This window comes from Catharus ustulatus, chromosome 1, assembly GCF_009819885.2.
Source record: "Catharus ustulatus isolate bCatUst1 chromosome 1, bCatUst1.pri.v2, whole genome shotgun sequence".
Classification (NCBI taxonomy): Eukaryota; Metazoa; Chordata; class Aves; order Passeriformes; family Turdidae; genus Catharus; species Catharus ustulatus.
Genome location: NC_046221.1, coordinates 101,449,208 through 101,471,454, shown reverse-complemented (window position 1 = coordinate 101,471,454; position 22,247 = coordinate 101,449,208). Strand labels below are relative to the sequence as shown.

General features: G+C 37.0%; 1 protein-coding gene across 3 annotated transcripts in view; it reads right to left on the bottom strand.

Moving 5' to 3' along the window:
- The window catches only part of NETO1 (neuropilin and tolloid like 1), a 63,057-nt gene that overhangs the window by 2,767 nt on the left and 38,043 nt on the right, over positions 1 to 22,247 (bottom strand). For all 3 annotated transcript variants that reach the window (XR_004419326.2, XM_033071982.2, XM_033071969.2), the window contains exons 7-9: positions 13,800 to 14,028; positions 2,905 to 3,018; positions 52 to 610 (exon numbers count right to left, since the gene is read on the bottom strand). Coding sequence is in view for 2 of the 3 variants with exons in the window: in XM_033071982.2 (XP_032927873.1) it covers positions 52 to 610; positions 2,905 to 3,018; positions 13,800 to 14,028 (902 nt within the window). In the remaining variant the exon portion in view is untranslated. The remainder of the gene's footprint in view (positions 1 to 51; positions 611 to 2,904; positions 3,019 to 13,799; positions 14,029 to 22,247) is intronic.

Sequence of the window (22,247 nt, the reverse complement as noted above, 5' to 3'; positions counted from 1 at the left end):
GCAATAAAGTCCTTACACAATAGTCTTCATCAAAAATCTATTGATACTGACCGCTGAACAGCTTTATCATGCCTGGACAGCCTGTGACTTGTGGTTGGCACCTCTTCAATTTCGTCTATGTCGCACGCATCTGCAGCATCTTGTGAGTAGCTATGCTTCATGACAAGGATATTTCTCCTGTTCATGGGCTGAACAAGTGGTTTTACGGGCTGGGGTTGTATTTCTGTCAAGACAGAAGCATCTCTTGTGCTGAGGTTACTACGGCTGCCCTTAATACTAGACACTTGTGATCCACAGTGATGGTCATGAATGCATTTTGAAGAGGATCTCCGCAGTTTATGATAATTTTCAAAGTCATCTGCAACGTCAGCAAGGTCAGCTGTAGTCCCTGTCCCTCTAAGGGTGCATAACTCGTAATGAGGAGGCTCAAACACCTCCTGGAATACTGTTTGATCAAAGTCTGTTTTCCTTTGGACAAATTTTTTACGAGGCTGCTTGATCTGTACTATAATAGAGATAACAATGAGGATGATCACAATGCAAGAAGTCACCCCAATTATAGTCCCACTGGTATTGGTAAGTTGGTCCAATAGGTTTGCTTTTCTTTTTTCTGTGTGACAGGGAATTGAAAAAAAAAAAAAAAAAGCACAGAATTAGTTGCAGTTCAAGAATAAAAACGACGGGTTCACAGAATACTTCAAGGCTGAGCCTAGTTTATTTCTAAGTTCACTTAATCAGTCTCACCAAAAAAAAGAAAAGAGGAAGAAACCAGATATTTGTGAAAGCCAGATAAGCAACACACAAATCTTTTGTGTTCCTATTCATTTGGAAACTTATTTATTCAGAGTATATTGCAAGCTTAATTAAATGAAAGAATTATTTAAATTTTTTATTTAAAAAAACACCATAACAAACAGATGGCTTCAGTGTCACCTCTGAACTCCATTTGGTTGCTAAAGTCCTCAAGACTTTTACAGATGTTCTCTGCATTATTTTCTCTCCCAGTAAATATATGCAGCTAGGACATTAGGTCCTATGAAAAAACAAGATTTTACAGGATTTGAGGTCTAATATTTGTGAGCTGACAATGTTTGACAGTGTTCAATGGAAAAGCTAAATGGGGGCAAATAGAAAAGTTATTCAAATTTAGATTTCAGAAAGGAAAAAAAACCACAAATTTGTGCAAGTTATTTCAGTTGGGTTTTTTTTTTTTTACTATTGATTACTAAAACTTTTCTAAATAGCCATAAAAATCTAAAAGTTGATCATATCTATTACCCTTTACTCAGGAGCCTCTAATAAATCAGCGAATTCTGCACTGTGAATAAGCAGAAAAGTGCAGTAAAATAATGAAATAAAACCAGTTTCCCCTTCCTCTTGTGCATATTTCTCTGTGATTTGCTTTCACAAGGCTGAAGGCATAAGATGATGACTGAGCCTTGTAGAAATTCAATTGAAAGTGTTTGCATCAGTCTCTCTCAGGCATAGTAAGACAACTGTGGTTAAGTTTCAACACCCAGTTTAGTGCAATTTTTCCTGGCAACCTAAAACATATAAAAGGAGTTAACAAAAAGCCTTTGAAATGAAAGTTATTGGCAGTAAAACAGCAACATTCATCTCTTCATAATCTCCTAGATACCAAAACTTAACTCTTCAGTAGTTCATTGTCTAAGCTTGTAGATTTACTCAGTGTTTCTCTAACTGATTGACACAGACTTTGGAGAAAAAGCAGTTAGATAAAGCAACACTGCAGCAAATAACATTTTTGCTGGAATCAGCAAACCTCTTTTTTGCAGTCAGAAAAACAAGAGAGGATAAATGCACAAGACCTGATGAAAGACACTTGATGAAGGAAAGATGAAAATCATTCTGGAAATTGAAGAGTGGTGAAGGTTTTCTGTTTTCCTTTATTGTGAAGAACTAGAGAATGAATAATCATTTCCCAATTGTCTGTTTAGTTTCTTTGAAGAATATTATGCTATGCCACAGTTTAGCTGTGTTCTTTTGAAGTAAATGTTTTCATTTGTGTTTTACCCTATTGCACTGCTTGTCAGGATTTTACAAGCTTCAGTAGACTTATGGGCTGACTGCTAATCCACCTCATTCTGAATTTTTTTTCTTGATTGGTTCCTAAATTTGGTATATCCCATGTTTTCAGGAACAAATCTGCAGTAGCGGGGACACAAGGAGACAGAAACGAACTGTCTCAATGTAAGTGAGTTAAGCTCTTTTCCCTGAAGACAGATGCTGTTTTGGGGCTGGTTTGGTTCTTTCTATTTTTTGTTTTTTGGTTTTTTTTGGTTTTTTTTTACAGAACTGCAGAAATATTCAGAAACCAGTGTCAGCACATGGGTAGAAACATCACTCTGTCCCTATGAAATAAATATTACATCTGATTTCCAGATGCAATATTTACAAGCGTGTTCTTTGCATTTCAGTTTCACTTGATTATAGGTATATTTGGTTGCTTCTTGCAGTGTTAATTCCACTTTCCTTTATAAGATTACCTGGGCTATTACAGGCATAGCATGCAGCTAAAAGACAACCACTACTCATATGTTAGTCCACTACAAAGGCAACTATGGCAAAAGAACCAAAATATTACCTTTAATTATACTTTAGATTCTGTGGAAAGCAGAGACCAAGTGAACAGAAAGCCTCCCAGGAGCGCATAAACAGACAGCTGGACGTAACCAGTGCAACACGAAAAAAAATTAAAACACTGAAAGTAAAATCCAATGGCATTTTTTTACCTTCCTTTATTTTCTCTATTGTTTAATGTATAATCTCCCTGAATTACTCTTCCTGAACTTTCACGCATTTGGCATATACTTAGCAAGAAACTGAGGATCACATACTGCATCTCATGCAGTGGAAATGACAACTTTTTCAATTCTACATTACCTTTACAGTGGTTTTCATCCCAAGGATACACACAGTTCTGGAGTCCATTGCAGACCAGTGTATTATTTATACACATATTACTGTGGCAAAAGAATGTGTTGGCTTCACAAGGGGCTAAAAATGAGAGAAATTATAAATGATATTAAATTAGCAAATCATTCAGATCTCCTCTACAAACACATCTAGGAGTGGACATGAATTGTATAACAGGACAAAGCTATGCAACACCTGTTCCTTGAGCATATTAAATATTTGACATGCAACATGGAGAGCACTCAAGTCACAGACTGTTTATTTTTCTGTGGCAAGAGGGTCTCAGTTTTGTCTAAAATGAACCTTCTCTTAGCATGAGTCTCATGGATGTAGTGGGTTGGCTTCTGAACATTGTTGGGAACTCAATGATGTGTTATCAACAGTTTCCAAGCACAGATCCAAAACATGTCACCCTATGGGCTGCTATGAAGAGTCAACTGTATTACAGAGTCATCCAATGTATGGTAAAGAGCACCTTTCAAAGTTTTTGCTGAAACCTCAATTTTATAAGAAAACTTGCATCACTCAAAGAAGATGTGTACTTGATGGTGCATACTAATGGTGTCTGACCTTTTATACACAAAGTAAAACTATTCCAAAACCATTTTAGTCATAAAAAAGGTTACAGCTAAGAAGCATCCTTGATCACAAATAAGATAAAGAAGCACAATAGTCTGCAGTGTCCCTGAAGCCCATGAAGAGTCATGCAGACTAAAACTACAGGAAAATGGTTTTACTGATGGCCATATATTACCATGAAGAAACAGCCTGAAAGCCTTTGGCAGGTACTGAAGATGCTGCTAAACTGCGGTGTTTACGGAAGTACTGGGAGATCATTAGGTGTTGAGGTTGTGAAGCTACTACTCCAAAAGTGCAGAGATAAAATAGTAGAGAGAAATTACTCCTCAATCTCTTCTTCAAACGAGAAAGCCTTCCATAAGTTAGAAGAGCTACAAACTTTACCAGCGTTAAATTGTCAAAAATTAACTCCTTATGTAGTTTTTTAGTTCAAGCTACCCAAAAACATTATTACATTTATTTTTAAGGGAGAGTTTAAAAATTAACTAAGACCTGTAACTAATCAGAAAGCAGTTATGATGCACAGATTATTGATACTTTGAGTTTGATACTGCATGGAAATTGCTCTCATCTGCAACTTCAGAAGCAGTTCCTATGACAACAGAAATGCATAGCAAAGAGAATGGTTTAGTGATTTGCAAAGGACAGTACAAAGGATTTATACGTAGAACTTAATGACTCCATATATCATGTCAAGAAATCCATTTACCAATAAGTGTTTAAGTTAATATATCCATAACTGGCATATTTGGAGCAGTTATGGTGTGTTAAGCAAATAGTAAATGCCATCAAAATCAAAATGCACAGCCCAAATATGCAACCACTCACTCAGATATAACACTATACACATACTGTATCTCTTAGCCAGAAGACACCAAGCAGCCTGTCCACTGTTTAATTTTTGTATTTAAATTTGGTATGCCATCTCCTAAGGTGCAGGGAGCCTAGTCACACCTAAGCGTATTACAGAAAGTTTTCTGCTTTATACTGGGCAGATCAGAAGAACACATGTGCATATTAGAAAGGGAGAATACTTAGAGACAGTCCTTATCTATCTGTTGCTGTCATTTGGGGACAGTGAAGGCTGAGCCTGGAGGATGCTGTGCCACATCAAGATGTGACACATCACGTAGATAACACATCAGAGGCATAATCATCCTTTCACACACTAGCTGTAATCCCTGTTTCCAGGCAAGGTGAGGATCTTTTGGGATGTTTCCCACATGTAGAAATAGTCTCACTGCCTACTCTGAGCAAAAAGAAGTGAGAAACCTAAGATCGAAAGAGGCACCCATTCAAAATACAAAGTGTACAAAAAAAACAAGACTCAAATATTAAACAGAGAAAGTTCAAAGAGTGACATACGAAAAAGGGGAAAAATTTAAAAACAAAAGCAAACAAACAAACATTTGCAGGATTAGGATAGGTTATACTATTTAGGCCACCAAAAAAAACCCCAAAAAAACCCAAAAAAACAAACCACAACCAAAACACCAAAAAAAATTTGGAGTGGCATGAAGGATCTTAGAAGTGAAGTCAGAAGGACAGATTGCTGTCTGAATTCAGAAGTATAGTGGTGGTAAGTAGAAAAGGAGAACTAAAGGAAGGTAGCAAGGAAGTGGAAGCAAGAGGAAGAAAGAGAGAGCTCTTCATGAAAAACCAATGTCAATTGGTTATTTTATTCTGCCTTTAAAGAAATAGTGAGATTTTTCTATCAAATGAAAAAATATTAGGAAATGTTTCATAGATGAGAGAAAAATAAAGAGCAATGAAAATAGACCTTTTTTTCAGAAGACAGAATCGTTATGCAAAAAGGTGACAGGGACATCTGAAAATGAAAGGCAAGAGAAAGGAAGAAAAGAGAATGAAAATTTAAGTTTTGTTAAATTGTGCTATTGAATGGTGGAAGAAAAAAAAATGGTATCCAAATAAATGTCAAAACAAGATGAATAGTGAAGCAAAGCAATTTCAGAACCAGCATACCAAACTTAGCATGAGAGAAACCGAAATGTAAGATTCAGAAAACTAATAACAAGCAACCCCCTCTTGTTCATGTTTGTAAAATTAAAATAGCCAAGTTCTCTCTGTGGCCCCATGAACCTGGAGTGATTAAGCTGGACAAGAAGTCAATATATTTCCCCCATTCTAATTAAGGTATTTTTTTTGAACGAATGAAAGCATTAAGGGAAGTTGAAAACTTATCAGTCCTGTTGTACATTGGAGAAATTTGCTTTCTTTCCCAAAAAATGCACAGCAAAGGAGTCTTGGGATGCTACATCAAGGACATTCTAGTAATAACAAAAAGATAAATGAACTGGTGGTAAACCAGATTCTTTCACAGTAAGATGGATTTGGTTTTGATGCAGTTCTAAAGCTGTTACAGAGCCCAGGATGACAGTGGAATCAAGGCAGTATGTAACAGCAAGCTTGTGGATGTTTTCCCAAAAGGAAGCTACTGCTATCATTAACTTCAACTAGATAAAGCAGCACAAACATCTCCACACACCAGAAGCTGTACTTTATCACTCCATGGTCTTCCCCATCGCTATACAAATGCCCTTTATATGAGAGAGGAGCAGGAATGCAGAGAGCTCACCCAGGTAAGAAGCCAAGTGACTTTTGGTCATGATTAGTGGAAAGCACAGTGGAAAGTTACCAATATTGTACTTTGTGACTGGACTACTTGATCAGGAGCAAGCAGCCAATGAAACCTTCTTTAGGCAGCTGGAAGTAGCCTCATGATCAAGGTCCTTAGGGATTTGAACCACCTGATATCTATGGAGCAACACAGCAGGGTAGAAGCAAGCCAGAAGGTTTGCAGAGCACATTGATAACTTCCTGACAGATGTAATCAAGCAGTGATCTGCTGTGCCTCATATAAACAAGAATCAGTTTGGAAGGTGAATGTCAGGAGCAGGAGATGATGGAGTTCAGGATGCTGCAAAGAAGGAATAAGCCAAAAAGCACAATTATAATTCTGGGCCTCAGAAAAGCAAAGTTCACTGTTAAGGGGTCTGGTGGACAGATGCTATGGGAGGTGGTCTTAGGTGGTGGAGGACAGATACAGGTTCAAGGAGTGTTGGTTGATTCTGTAAGAGCATCTCCTCCAAGCTCAGCAGCTGTTTACCTGAACAGGTCAAAAATCAAGTGAAGGTAGCAGTTATCCTGCGTGGATGGACAATGAGCTCCTGACTAAGCTCAAACATAGGAAGGATACATATAAACAGTGACAGTACGGCAGCATGATCCCAGCAGGAATATGACTTCTCCAAGTGGAAGGGACTGAGGTTAGGGAATATTTAATCAACTCGATAGACATGAACTCCTGGATCTTTTTGTGATGACCCCAGTAGATGACTCACATGGTTGTGAAGCCACTCTTGATTATCTCTTGAAAGTCCTGCTGATGGAGGACTCAATGGGATGGGCAAACAGAATCTTCAAGCAGATCAAAAAAAGGAAATGCAAAGTCCTGTGCCTTAGGAGGAAAAAATTCATGCACCAGTAGGTGCTGGGACTGACTGACTAGAAAGCAAGCTTGCAGAAAAGGTTTTGGTATGCAATAAGGTCACCTTGAAAATCATGTCAGCAATGTGCTCTGCTGGCAAAGAAGGCCACCACTGCCCTGGGCTGCATTAAAGACAGAATTGTCAGCATACAACATAAATGTATGATCCTTCCCCTCTCTTTAGCTCTGGTGAGACCACATCTGCAGTGTTGTGTCAGGTTCTGGTCTCCTCGGCACAAGAGGGACACAGATGTACTGCAGTGAGCCCAGTAAGAGGCCATGAAGGCTTGTAAAGGCTTGAGATACTGGAGGTGTAAGGAGAGGCTGAAAAAGCTGGGACTGTTTCAAGTAGGCTCTTGTCAGTGCATCCAAGCACCCACTGGGAGGGAGTAAAGAAGACAGAGCCCGCCTCCTCTCATCAATGCCCAAAGACAGGAAGCAATGAGCGCTAAAGGAAATGCAGGAAATTCCCTTTAAATGCATGAACTAACTTTTGCTTTGAGGCTGGTTAAACACTGTGCAAGAGATGGTTTATGAAGGGAGGTCTCCATCACTGAAGATAATCAAAACACAACTGGGCACAGCCCTGAACCACCTGCTGTAACTGACCCTGCCTAGAACAAAAGGATTGGACTAGACCATATCCTGGAGTCCCTTCCATCCCTTCTCTGGCTCTCCGAAAAAACCCTGGCTTCATAAATAGATTAAAAGTAACAGCTGGGAGCACACAACTCTGCTATTTCTCCTGTGTCTCAAAGCTGCCTTAAGCCAAGCTCTACCAAGGTACTGGCCCAGAAATAAGTGACATAGTATATTTAGCACGATGAACAGTTCATAATGGTTATAACACAACTGAGAAAATTAGAACTGCACATATAATTCAACCTGATATATTTTAATAAAGTTAAGTCTAATAAATGCTTTGATTTTTACAGCACAAAAATACTATAACTTAAATTACTAATTAATGAAGAATATTATTAAATTTCTTTTTCTATTTTTTAATTAAACAGGTATTTTAATATAAAATAATAGTTTTTATAAAAATTATATATACAATACTAAAAATCCCATTTTCATTCTACATTATTTTTAATAATAATATTTTCTTTTTATGAATGTGAGTGCTATATGTAAGAATACCATGTATTTTAATATAAAAATTTTATAATTCTTGGATTCATTATAATGTAACATCTGTTTTGCAGAAGCTATTTACACTGAACACAAGATGGTGCTCTTATCCTAGAAGATACATAAGCAAGTGCTTAACAGGAATAGACATGGTATTCCAGAGTCTTTTTCAGGTGTAGGAAACCTTTGTCTAAAAATCTCAACTATAATAATGACAACCCACTTTCTGTTATCAAGAATGGAAATATGTTCTGTTTCTGATACAAATTAGTAGATTGTTATATTATTCAAATTTCTAGAAGGTTTCCACCACAGTATTCAAAAAAGTTTCTGTTTGGTATTTGAAGATTAATGTTTTCAAAATTCTTAAAAATTAAACCAATATAGTTGTCTATATTTTCTTACTATAAAAAGGTTTTAGAAATACATGTACCCATAGTCTACACTTTTAAATTTATTTTAAAAATTGTTATTTTAATCCTGAATAGCCCTAAAGCAGAGAAATATAAAGTGTGTTAATAGTTCTTCCACATGCTGTCCTTAGAAAGCAACGCGAAATAAAAGTACTCATCATTTATATTTTAAAAAGACTATACTGGTTTCACTCAGACAATAAAATAAATAGTAAGGTATTCCAATTTATACTACATAATTACAGAATTTGTAAAGCAGTATAAAAGTTAAATATTCCATGTTATTAATAATTAATATGCCATTGTGATGTTATTACATAAACAACAAACTACATTATCTCTGTGCATTGGGCATCATTTTGTTGGGTTTTGCAGGATACTCTGGATATAAATTGCGATCATGGGCAGGGCAAAATATTTTTACAAGATGGAGCTAAAAACAGGTCTGTTATGGAACTGGTGTGCAGCCTAGCTGTTCCACTTCAGTGCAGTGCTTTCTCCAGTGTATTTCTCACTGTTTCTCAGCACCATCCACAGTCAGTGCAACTCCTTTGCTTCCAGGGTGTGAACTAGCTCTGAGCAAGCCAGCCTGGGTGTCTGTGCTGTACTTCATTGAACTCTGTGGATTTACCCTTTGAGCTGGTTTCAAGGCAGGGATTTCAGGCCAGGATGGGATAATCTCAGACAAATGTCCTACCCTACTTGTTATTTTTAGGTTTATCTCCCTCCTTTCTCCCCTTCCTTTCTTGTCATAACGTTTTTGAAAGGTCTTGCTTCCTCCTAAGGGTGAATGGGAAAATTCTGAAATACTAACAATGGTTAGATGTGAGAAACATTTTATACTGAAGTCGTTAGACATTTCACACCTACTCCTCCTCTACTCAAGATAGCTCATTGCATCATGCTCTTCACACAAATTCTTTAAGTACAGATCATTTGGATTTTCCCATTGTTCTTTAATAAAAAATAAGGCATTCATTCCTCCACAAGAGAAAGAAAATTTAAATTCTTCAGATTTTCCTTGAATCATCATTGAAACAAAGGAAGGAGTTTTCTATCAGTCTCTTCAAGGAAAAATATTTATTGAGAGACAACTACAATTGCTTTATTAAAATTGTAAAATCATTATGATTGTTATAGTACTGTGCACTATAAGTATATGATTTTCCACTAAGGAAAAAAAAAAGTCTTATTAAAATACAGCTATTAGAAACTTGAAAATGAGATGGTCTTAATACCGATGCTCTTTCTCAGTTATCTTCAGACAACTCTGTGCAAGATAAATGTAACTTTTATGGATAGTTAATACCATACACAGATCAATAATCTAGTCTTTCAAAAACACCTGTATGTAATTTCATGGATTTTTTTGTTCAGGGCTCTTTGATATACAAACTCACCAGAGAATGTCAGGTCAGGAGTCTGTGCTCAGAGCTCCGGCCTGTGTTTTGTTAATACCCTCTGGGCACCACAAGCAATTATTTTGTTCAGGGTCAGAGAGTCACTAGCATGTTTAGCCAGTGAGGGTTCTTCACTAGAAACAGCCGCAAATAGCACAGAAGGGAAGAAAATCACAGATGAGTGCTCACCAGTAAGGAGGCAATCCCAGTGGTTCCTTTTTAAAATATTAGTGTGGAAGCAGAGAGCAAAACCAGCAAACCTGCAATCTGTTTACATTCCTAAGTCCCTGCAAAGAGAAACTGCCTCTTCACAGATTGCACTAAACACCTTGCTGTTTGTTCCCTTTTTCAGTACCACACAAAACACAGTCCCTAGCACTTCATACCTGCAGTCCCTTTTCCCCATTAAAGTACTGCCCATGCTGGGTGATCCTTTTCAAGTCTGTAAATAAGGACTTGAATGCCTTTACTTGGCCAAACTGCACCCTACACTTCTAAGCATGGCCATAGACTTCTGTCCAAATATAGGTTTTGTTCATAAAAATAACAAAGAATGATAGAACTTGTGCTCCATTAGTAAAGTTGTGTGTGACAGGGCCCTAAAACCAGACTTAGAGCTCAAAGGGGCAATAAGAGAAGGAGTGAGATTTTTCTGGTCTGGGGTTTCTGGTGCAGGGTTATGGGCACAGAAGGAAGCTGTGCTACCAAAGAGCGGTCAGAGGTGAGAAAGTGAACATCTTCTCTGCTGTGCACACACAGGGTTTTTCTCTTATCCCATATGCCCTGGTTCTACAAATCTGCTTTTAGGCTAAAGCGTAGGTGTGTCTGCTGAGGAGCAGCTCTTTGAAGAAGCTGTAGGTGTAGCATGTCTGTCATTAATCAGGCTGGAGATCACTCTTCAATCATGGAAAATTAAATGAACAGTTAGTCAGTGGGTGAGAAAACAAAGACTCATTTTTCAAGTCTTCTTACCAGATGAGCAGACACCTTTTGATTATACCAGATTTTTGTTTACCTTCTACTGATTCTTATATTAATTTATTGGATATTTAAAGTCTAGTGCAACAGGGACTCCAATGCACAAAAATATGATTATGCTTAGAAGATATCTTAAAGATTAAAAAGGTAAGGATATGAGGAGTCAAACCCCACAATGACAGTTGGAATAGTTAACAGTGCTGATGATGAAATATCAGATCATCACTATAAATTATCATCTATTAAGAACTAATAAGTTGTTAAGTATTTCTTAGAACTCAACTACTGTTTTGATGATGATGAGAATAATTTCTGATTTTCTGGTGCAGGAAATTTAACAACCTCATGAATTGTATACCTTTCCTTAAGACATATTTACAACACTGCTACTCTGAAAGCATCACTGTGAAAGATTTGGAAACTTGTAAAACCACTTTTTAGATGCCAACAAAAAAAATGCATGCATATTTTAAATGGATTTGGAACACACTGAGTGAAACATGAAAATAACCACAGAAGAAATATCTTTCAGATTTCTCTGTTCTACACAAATGTCAAGTCCCCAGGAAATGGTTCTGTCGCAAGAATAAACACTGAACAGACTTATACTGAATGAAAGCAATGCTCAGGCTTAGTGGTTGTTTCTACAGGATACCCCTTCCAGTACACAGAGCCTTGGGTAAGGGAAAACTCACAGTCTCAACAGCCTAACTGCACACCAAGGAGAGGAACTTGAGGAGCAACAGATCATAACACTTCTGGTCATTCACACAGGAACAGTAAATACAGGAATTCTACTTTGTTACTTTTCCATGCACATTACTGCAACACAAATGTAATCTTCTATTTTGTTCCTCTCTCAGCTCTATATGAACAAAATTGAACTTTTTCTTTTTTCTTTGTCCCTGAATAGACACACAGGTGTTTGTTCCCTGATGCACATCTCCCTGAATGAGGTCTGACATTCCTTCTCTGCCATGCAGATGATCTAATTATTCCCACACGCTGCTGAAGGCGTTGCAGTTTACATGCCATGAGCTGTGTCTCAGAATGTGTCTCACTGACATCTGTTCTAACCAGCTCCTGACAGCCAGGACCAGTATGTGGCATAGGGCAGCACTTAGGGACAACTGACAAGACACACAAAATACCATCTGCATCACCTGTAAATCTTTAAAGCCAATTCCCAGCAAAGAAATTACAGATGCAGTTTCTTCTACTATTTATGAGCAGGTTATGTAGACATATTTCAAAGTATTATTTAGCTTTTAGTGAGCAATGACACTGCAGAGTAAATTTACAGAAAGTACCTTATGTTAGTACTTTGAATTTCTCATTTAGAATACTATTCAGTATAGACTATCATCTGCTTACAAGAAAGGAGTAGCTCATAAGATGTAGTATGTCAGGTAAATATATTAGGAATACTGTAAGAGAGAAAAAACCCACATTTTTCCTTATTATCCTTTAAAATATGAGAGCTTGCAAACATAAACTTATTCAAACCTTCATTTCAAGTTAGTCATCATAGTACTTCACTCTCCAGTTCTTTATAGGCTGTGAACCTCCAGTGTCTATGCAGTTGTTTCTAAGGTAACAGATCAAGATGCCTTGTGAAAAAAATGAATCAGATCTTGAATATTCAAGACATCCCCAGTTGTAGAAATGAGAAAAGGGCAGTATCATCTCAACCAAGGGTTCTCAGTGTGTTTTAGACCCCAGCCTGCCTGATTTGCAGGCAAGAATAATATAATCCACCCTAAGCTGCAAGTGTGAGAGTACAGTGGTGCATGCAGTTTCAGCCATGTAAAATGTCAGAAATTTTTAATCAGAGCCATAATTAAGGAATTACGGAGGCTGTTCTGAACAGAGACTCATTGCTTCATCGCAGGGTACACACACACAGAATACAGATGAAGAATGTATTTGGTAGGTTGAGCCTTCATTCCAACCACTGACAGCTGCAAAGAAATCTTTCAGTCAGACAAACGATGCACAAACCAAAAACACATTAAAAATTAACATGAACCAGCATGTGAAAATAAATGCACCTTTCTAAAGAGGCCAAATATGTATTATTCCTATCAAAGGAAACAAATTGATATCTTTCACAGGTCTTTCAAGGGATTATCTGGGTCAATCGTTTTCACTGAATGGAACTACTGGGTTTTGTTGAGAGATTTTTGTGATTGGTTTGATTGTTTCTTTTCTTAAACTGGCTAGAACCACACTTTGTTTCTTTCACAGGCTGTCTTTCTTATTATTAGAGTCCAGTTTTCATATTTCATATAAAAATATATAAATGTAAGTAAGGCACATAAAGAGAATATTAACCAAAATATGAAAGGCTTTTAGAAAGCTTTTGTTGCTACAAAAAAAACCCCTAAACTCTTTGCTTAACAATATCTGACACACATCACATGTTCACTGATATATGCACACACCCACTACCTGTGATAAAATAATCATAAGGTATTTTTCAAATGCATAGCATAATGAGATCCAAAAAGTCAGAGAAAATAATCTGACTTAATAACAACTTTCAGAGCTGTATTGTTTTCCATGTTGTGTAAGGAAAAGCTTGCATGTTGCTTGGGGATCAGACAAAAGTCACAGTTATATGACTGGACAGGTCATGAGCACTTGTATCTGTTTTCTCGGTTTTGAATCTTGTGGTCTGTCTACTGCATCACAAATTATTGCTCACTACAAATGCTTGGAATAAAATATTTGCATAGTTTGTTTGGCAACATACTTCAGTGACTGCTCTGCATGAAGAAAATATGAACAGATTTTGGGACTTGTATCATTTAACAAACTGAAAGGCAGATGCATTAATTAGGGTCTTACGTTCTTGGAAAGATGTGAAGAGCATCTGGAATCGGCTGTTTCGGCTGCCCTCATCTGCCCACATGCGGATCACACCCAGACCTGTCCTCAGCATTACATCATTAGCAACTGTACTGCAAAACTTTGCCTTCAAATCCTCCACAGAGCTGCTTCCGTCATAGACTGCTACAAAATTCCTTTTGCATTCATTGGAATTCTGCATCTCGTAGTCCAAGAATCGCAAATAGATCTAGAAATCAATCAAACAACAAAGGCACCATGTACAGACATCTGAGAATGACTGAAAAAGCATTAAGAAACTTTGTTCTACATTGCAGGAGAAAGAGTGCACAACAATTCCATCAAAATAATTCTTCTGGAGCTGGTGATCCATAGGGCACTTCCTTGGAAGGCCATCAATATGCAAACTGAGCACTGGTGTTTTGTCTTGCTTCTGAGTAGAATGTCTCAGAAGATCTAGATACTTCTTTGTTCTTATGCACATTAAGGTCCTAATTTCCAAATATATACCTTTTTTTTTCAGAACTATGTACAGTGGTTCCTCAAGCTGAAGGACAGATAAGCTATAAATTTCTTTTTTTTTTACTGCTTGGCACAATACTGCTCTATTACATGACTGACATGTGAAATAATAAGGCAAATCATTGTTGCTCCCTCTCTGGAGTCAATGTGTCATCTTACACATTTCTGCTACACTGATTCAGGAAGTGAGAATCTGAGAGCTAGGCAGAACTCAAACACTAATCTTTTTCATGTTTCCTCAAGGATCTGACCACCATCTCAGCTCTTCTAAACAAAACATTATGGTATACATTTTCATCATTTAACAGGCTTAAAATCAAGCATAATTTGTGAAAACTCCTAGAAACCTATATCTCTTTCATACAAACTAAATTGTCTCATAAAGTAATAAACATATTGCCCTTTGCAAAGAACTCTTTAAATCTACCTAAAAAGAAGCAGGGAGGATGATAAAAGGCTATTATTTGATATTCAAGTGTATATGGACTTTAATAGGGAAAAGCACCAATTTTAAAAGCAATTGATTATAAAAGCAACGTAAAAATATTCAATTCACAGAGAAGTCAAGCACTATTTTCAATAGATATATGATACATAATCAAACTGCCAAGGGTACTCATGAGATTTCAGGAGAATGATACAGGTGAATTAGGGCAGAAATTGTATAAAAAGGCCGTAAGCATACACAGCATAGAGCTGTATGCATCTTCACTTTAAAAATACTAAAAAGGAAACCTCACTGTATTAGATATAAAATATACTTATTTTCAAACAATATTATTGACTTCAGGTATTTTTTATATGCACAGAATAAATGCTTAATAAGCTTCTCTGCTTTTGCAAAAAGTACACAAGCAGTGCATATCCTAGTAGCAACAAGACTCATAATTTCACCTCATTAATATATTAAAGCTCTTATGGTTTGAGAATTATGTGCTCTCAAGCAGTCTGCCACAGTTTAATAATAGCTCAGATTTCTTAATGGGCCTTTTAAGGTAGTGTATTATGGTATATTTCCATTCCTTGTTATGCTTTGCATAAGTGTCCCTCTGAAAAGAACATGAAACATTTTTACTAGTAAATGAAATTAGGTATAGTAAAGGTGCACATCTTTTTTCTAATCTGTTATTCTTACAGTAACCCTTACCCATATTCCATTATTTCCATCCTTAGAAGAGTTCAGGGGAATATATTTCAATTAAAATGCAGTTAAGTGTATTTTACTTCCACCATGTATCCTGAAGCTCACATGCTATAAATTAATGAATTCGCTTGTATTTACAAAATGGAACAACCAAGAGAAATACACAAAGACAGATTGAGATGGAAATATATCAAGGTATAGTGTTTATGGTGTTTCTCACTTCATTTACTGGTCGTTGAGTAAAACAATGAAATGATACACACTATTGTGCTGACAGAGAATGATCCCACCTGGGGGGATCCCATGTGGGGGAGGGAGATAAGGGAAATGGCAGAGCCGTGACACCAATACCCAGCAACTGGCCATGTTTGGGACACACCAGAGAGCTGCTTTTGTGTCCCAAACACCAGATCCTCCTTCTCAAGCAAGGGTGCAACAGCCACTGTGCAATCCTGGCACCAGCATCTCCTGGGAAGCTGTTGAGACAGTCCATAGTCCATCTCTGCATAACTTAGGGAGCTAAATGTGCCCCTTGTTTTCCTTTTCTCAGTTAACCAAAGCAGTCGGGTGCTTCAGACAGGTGTCCCAGTTCTGGCCAGCCTTCTCACAGGTAATGCAAAGAAATTTTCCTGCAGTTGATTATACACTGTTTCCCAGGAAGAGAAACATGTCAGATAGATGGTGCACAGAGAACAGAAGGCTTGCAACATGCTTTTCATGAATCATTACTTTTACTGTCTAGTATGCCTATCATATGTACACCATTTATATGCCATGTACATACATACATATATAAATATAAACATAAATATAAACATAAACATAAATATAAATATAAATATAAATAATATAAATAATATCTATGAGATAGACCACAAAGTTACAGTGCAATGTAACACATAATTTTTTATCTATTCCCCTCTTCAGGAAAGCTCATATTTCTCCAGAAGAAAGATTATATTAATCTGATGGCAGAACAATAACAAAACTATACTTACTGGGTGAAAGGCCTTGTACACTTGTTCACATGTTCTCTATCCTGCAGCCTTTTATACATGCATTTATATGTACAATTGCATGAGCATATATATAAGCATATGTATTTCTTTTAAAGGTATCCCATTTCAGTATGGAGACATAATTTTTATGAGTTTTCATTTTTACAATAAATGCATGCTAAACCTCACTGTGGTTATAAAATATCAGCTCTCCCAGCAATTTCCAGCTCTCATCTATTATTCCTGATCTGTTCAAAAACACTGTTCATATAGCAGTACAGACAAAAATCTTATTTCTATGGGCATATCCTTTGACATTCCTTAGTTTCTGGAGGCACACTAGCCTTATAAAATAGTAAAATATTTCTTAGAGTAGCAGTCATAAATATTGAAAACTAATTAAGAGAAAAATAACTCAACATTTTGGTTTGAGTCTTTCAGTGAAAAAGCCAAAACCTTCAGTTCTTCCCAAGCCTGAATTCTGCTGTCAGTCATACCTGTTCATTTCTCTGTGTGGAAATTTTTCCAACAGCAAAACATATATAGACCTGATAAGCAGTGGAACCATTGGAAAGAAATAACTGACTTTAAAATCTATGTCTATCTTGTAGAAAAAAGACGTCACTTTCTCCAATGACATGAAGCTTTGTAAATTAGAGAAAATAAGTTCCTGATATGCTGAGGTGAGTTGGAGCTTCATTCTTATAATTGTCTTTGGAGATGACTACTCCCAGAACTTTACATAAAATATTGAGGACTTGATACAACATACCTGAAATCAATGGGCATATTTCAATCTATTTATTTGAACCAGACCTTTGGCTTAAGACTGAAGTGCATTTTTAAAAACTGGAAACTGATAGCAAAAACTGACAACCTTATCTGGATCAGATTTTACTTTAAAGAGCTGGAATAATTTAATTGCTTCTGCACGCCTCTGCCAACTTGCATGGTTTCATTGCTATATATTTGCCATTGTTCCTGTCACTGGCTGTAAGACCCACACTGGCAGAAGAAAATGACTAATAATAAATTGAATTCCCCAAGGAAAGAATAAAACTGATTATATGACAAACTCTTATCTAAAGCAAAATGTTCCCTATACATAGCTTTTTGAAATCAGAGGCAATTTCTCATTATTTTTACTGGTATGTGGATGTCACTATAACAAATTCATCAGAAAGTGAGAGAAAAATTATCAATTTTACTGGTTATTTCATTTACAGAGATATTAGCCATTATTTCTAGCAGCAGTGGATAAGAAACTTTGTTCCCCTGAAAGAAAACAAAATAAAGAAGAGGTCACAGACTCCAACCTCACCATCTGCCTTCATTAAAAATTTTTCCATTGATGCCAATAGGAGATGTTGGAATGAACTTTTCCATAGATTCTGACACATTATATTAACATAATCAAGGCATTCTTTCTGAAGAGAACATCTTATTTGAAAGAAGCAGCATAACTTCCATATCTTCTTCACATTTTTGCTGTAAAGTTTTAATAAGACACTTTTGTCAAATCATCAGCTCCACATTACTTAGGAGAGGGGGCTGCTCAAGTATTAGATTAAGTGAGTTTTGAGATGTCACTGCAAATGCCAATGTCATTAGAAACAAAACAAATAAAGCCTCACTACAACTGTGGCATATGTAATTTACACTTGATCACATTATACTTTAAATAATTCTCTTGTCACTTTTAAGTTTTGTATTGCCACCACAAATAATAATTTTAAAAGGGTATGCTGGGAAATTTTTACTATTTCTTTTCATTTACATTTGAAAACAGCAAAAATCTCTAACTGAATATATTAGGAAAAAAACCCAAAATGGTTATAAACTACGAATAATATATCACCTCAGTAAAATGGTCAGATTATAATCTCCTCATAGTGAATCACTTTTGATGAGTTCTGCTTTTTAATCAATCACTGAAGGTTAGGGATGACAACATGATTGATCAGGCCAGTCAGGAAAAGCTTCAAACCATATCCCAGCATATCAGACTTAATATATCTGCACAGACACTCAGTCGCCTAAAACCAAACCAAACAAAAAGCCATCGTTCAGCTGCCAAAAGTAATTTAGACATAAGAGAAAAACTTCCTCTTCATCCAAGTGCAATGTCCAGATTTTGCATATTCACCTTCTGGGTTCAGTGAATTCTCTTGTAAGCACAGGACTGGGTTAAAATGTCCCATTGCTCAGTGATCAGTTACAGCACCTGTTTTATTCTACATCTTTTCCAGCTCCGTGGGATTAACAAATTACTTTCCAGATGATACCTCCAGTATTCAGGCCTGGGAAACTATTTTTTTTAAAAGCAGATTGTGCAACACTAATTAAACTCCTTCAAGGCAACCAGACACCAAGTCCACCAGCCTAAAAAGCATATTACCAATGACGCTTGAATTTGTCATCTGAAATGGCCTGTCCTCTTGCTTGGATACTAATTTTTTTTTTTCAAACAACATTACTTCAATACAAAAGTGTTAGCAATACATGATCTGTTTGGATGTTTGTTATTTTGGGGGATTGTTCTACATTTTTGTTCCTTCTGTTACCAGTCTGGGACCATGTTGTGCAAACAGAGAGCTCCACACCTCATATTTTTTTTCTGTTCTGGAAAACATTGTCTGTCAAAGATGACAATTTTATGTGGTACTTCTAAGATACTGTGATTCACAGCCAAGGCTCACATATCAGAACACCACTTTTCTAGACAGGTGAAGCTCTTTGGATTTCTTTGCTTTGTCCTATTTGTTTCTTCAAACTACTGTGACTATCCCATAGCTGACACTTTGTCAAGTCATCCTCATTTTGTTCTAGTACAGTCCAAAAATATTCACAAGTAAGCAGCTTTTTCATCTCCTTGGTGCTGTTTTACTTTTTAACACTGAAAACTGGGCATCAAATTCTGATTCTGCAGATCTCTTTGGCAGACATTTCATTACTTTCTTTAGTAGTTTTTTACATTAAATTTCTTAATAGCTACTTGGTTTGAGGATGCTGAGGTCCATTATATTTCTATACCTGAATAGAATAGATTCATGGTAACTTAAGAGTGGGGTTTTTGACAGTGTTACTTTTGACATGCCTTCATAGCAGAGATTCTATATACATGATTCCAAACATGTACTTGTCCTTCACCTTCATCTCAGAAAACTATTACACATAAGGGATTTTAATAGTTTAACATAGGTAAATAATATTTTCTACTTGTTTAAACATAAGTTATTCACCTTGTTCCATATATGCATACGCTATACTTTTTTTTTTAATTAATAATATTATTAGCATTATCTGTATGTTAGCAAGCTTCAGAGCTTCTTCAGAGAAGGAGATCATCTGAAGCTTGCAAAAGTGTCTCTGCCTGCTAGGTTTTTCAGCCTTTAAATTTTATTTTTCTCTAACATTTCAAGAATCATCACTCAAATGGCTCCTATTAAACTTTAGTGCAGTACTTAAAGCTTCTACAGCTGATTAAGAAGCCTCCAAAAATTAGTGTATGTTAGCCAGCCAGTGCCAACAGCTTAAACGGCTTTTCTTGCAGGTCTCATCTAAGAGCACAAATTTCCACTTCACATGGGAGAGTAGAAAATGTTTTGATTTAGTCAGATCAGTTTAAACAGACTCACTCACAGCTCCACAATTTGCTTCACGTCGTATTTCCTCCTGTCTAGGAAATGCACGTGCAACTACCCCATCTCTCTCCAGACTACGCCCACTATGAAGGCGGAACCAAGAGACCCATCCCTCTGTTTGGTCAGGAGCTTGCCAGGTAGCAGTACAAACCCTTAGTAGACATACAAGAGTCTTGGTCACCCTGGGTCACACTGCCCCACTCTCAGCCTCATTCCTCACCAACCCAGCCTTGTCCAAAGCCAAGCTGCTGGCCGGCTTCTGCTTGGGCTGGCCTCACTGCCTGGGCAAGTCCAGCCACCTCTCTACACCCCAGCCATCATGGCCAGGCCTGTCCAAGTCTCATTAGTCATGTCCTGGCACTGTGGCCTCCCTCATCCTGGCCCCCTCCTGTGTGCTGTGTATCCCCTTCCTGCTGCTCCCCAATGGCTCTGCTTGAAACAGATGCCACCAGTAACTGGCAGCTCAGGGTTAAGGATGCTGACATGATGTGTCAAAACTAGATACTCATTAATTGACACTTTGGGTTTCCTCAACCTCTTGTGTTAAGTCTTGCATCCTATAACCTTTGTCCAATATCCTGCTCAGGCTGGGCAAGAGAATTAGACATCACTTTGCCTTACTACCTTAAAACTTCATTTAATTTCTCATAGTGCAAATAAAGAGGCTACTCCCACTACTTGTTCAGTCTAAATGCATGTATTGCTTATTCCTCCAGAGCAGATTATTTCCACTGGACAACATTCAAATTAATTTATTTTTTGATGCTTTTTTTTTTTTTTGAGGTGCCCAGTATTTCTGATAAATATTTTTTAACAGCACTGCTTACTGTTTTTTTCCCAACATAAGAATAACATATTTGTAAATATTTTATTACCCTTACTATCAAGTTCTGCTGTGTTTTTTTTTCTACAGAGCCTCTCAAAGAACAAGGATGACAAAAGGTACCTGCTGGGAAAGTTACCCACCAAAGAGAGCTATCTGAGCATCAACATGGTTCTGTCTTCCTGGGGGGTTTTGTCAAACTATGTTGACCCATCCAACACAGAAAAATGCTTGTTGATATTATCCTTCAATACTTCACCCTTAACAGAAAATAAGAAAGCTATAATTCTATTAATTTTCTTGTTTTCTATTTCTAAACACAAAATCTTTGCTTATCCACTGTTTGCAGCCAATAATGCCTCTGAAATTTTTCAAATCACTGTGCAATAAGCTTATATACTCCCTTCATTGTGCTTTGTTCTACACTGAAGAATTATTGGATGAAGAAGTTCCTCCAGAACTTTATTGTTCTGGGTGGGTTAGCACTTTCAGTCAGCAGCTCTCTTCTTAATTTTCCATTCTTGCTCTGAATATTAATTACAGTCACATTCTATATGAAGTACAGAACCCACAGTATTACTCTACTCAAAACTCACAGCTGTCTTACTCAGCAGGAACTGACTTTGAATTACAAGAAACATAGACTTTTCAACTTGTCACTTTCACATATAAAGCTCTAGGTTTGGATGTAGGTTGTGTTCAGGCTGCCTTCTGCGGCCTTTGGTGCTTAGAGGATATTTGAGTTCTGCATGCATTTCAGATTTATTTTTCTCTGTTTCTCTGTGAGCATTTGTGTGTGTGTGTGCGTGTGTGTGTGCGTGTGTGTGTGTGTGTGTGTTTGATATAAGGTAATTCCAGATCACTGAGGATAGAAGCATTAGACCCAGACTATCAGTTTGAAGCCCAGGCTTAGAGACCTCAAGTACATACTTCCTGGCTGATCTCATTGCTCATATATTGAGCTCAGACTTGGCTGGCATCTGGAATTGGAAACCAAGGGCTTGCATCTTGCTCCTGCAGACAGTTTAGATTGGATGAGCTTACGCCAAATGAAATTGCAAGCAACTCACATTCTGGCACAGTTTAATTAAGAAACTAAAGATTAAAAAGTCCAACAAAAATTCTCTCTGAGAAACTCTTGCCTTTTAGGCATAATTCCCAGTAACAAACTGTGCAGCCCAGGGTACAAGAACATGTGGGTTTAAAGATGTCTGCCGAGTTCTCGCTGTTCTTAGCAGGAGAGCTTGTTTTCATAGGTGCAAGCTGACATAATTTAAAATGATGTCACTAAATAATTGCACTGAATATGTCATTAAT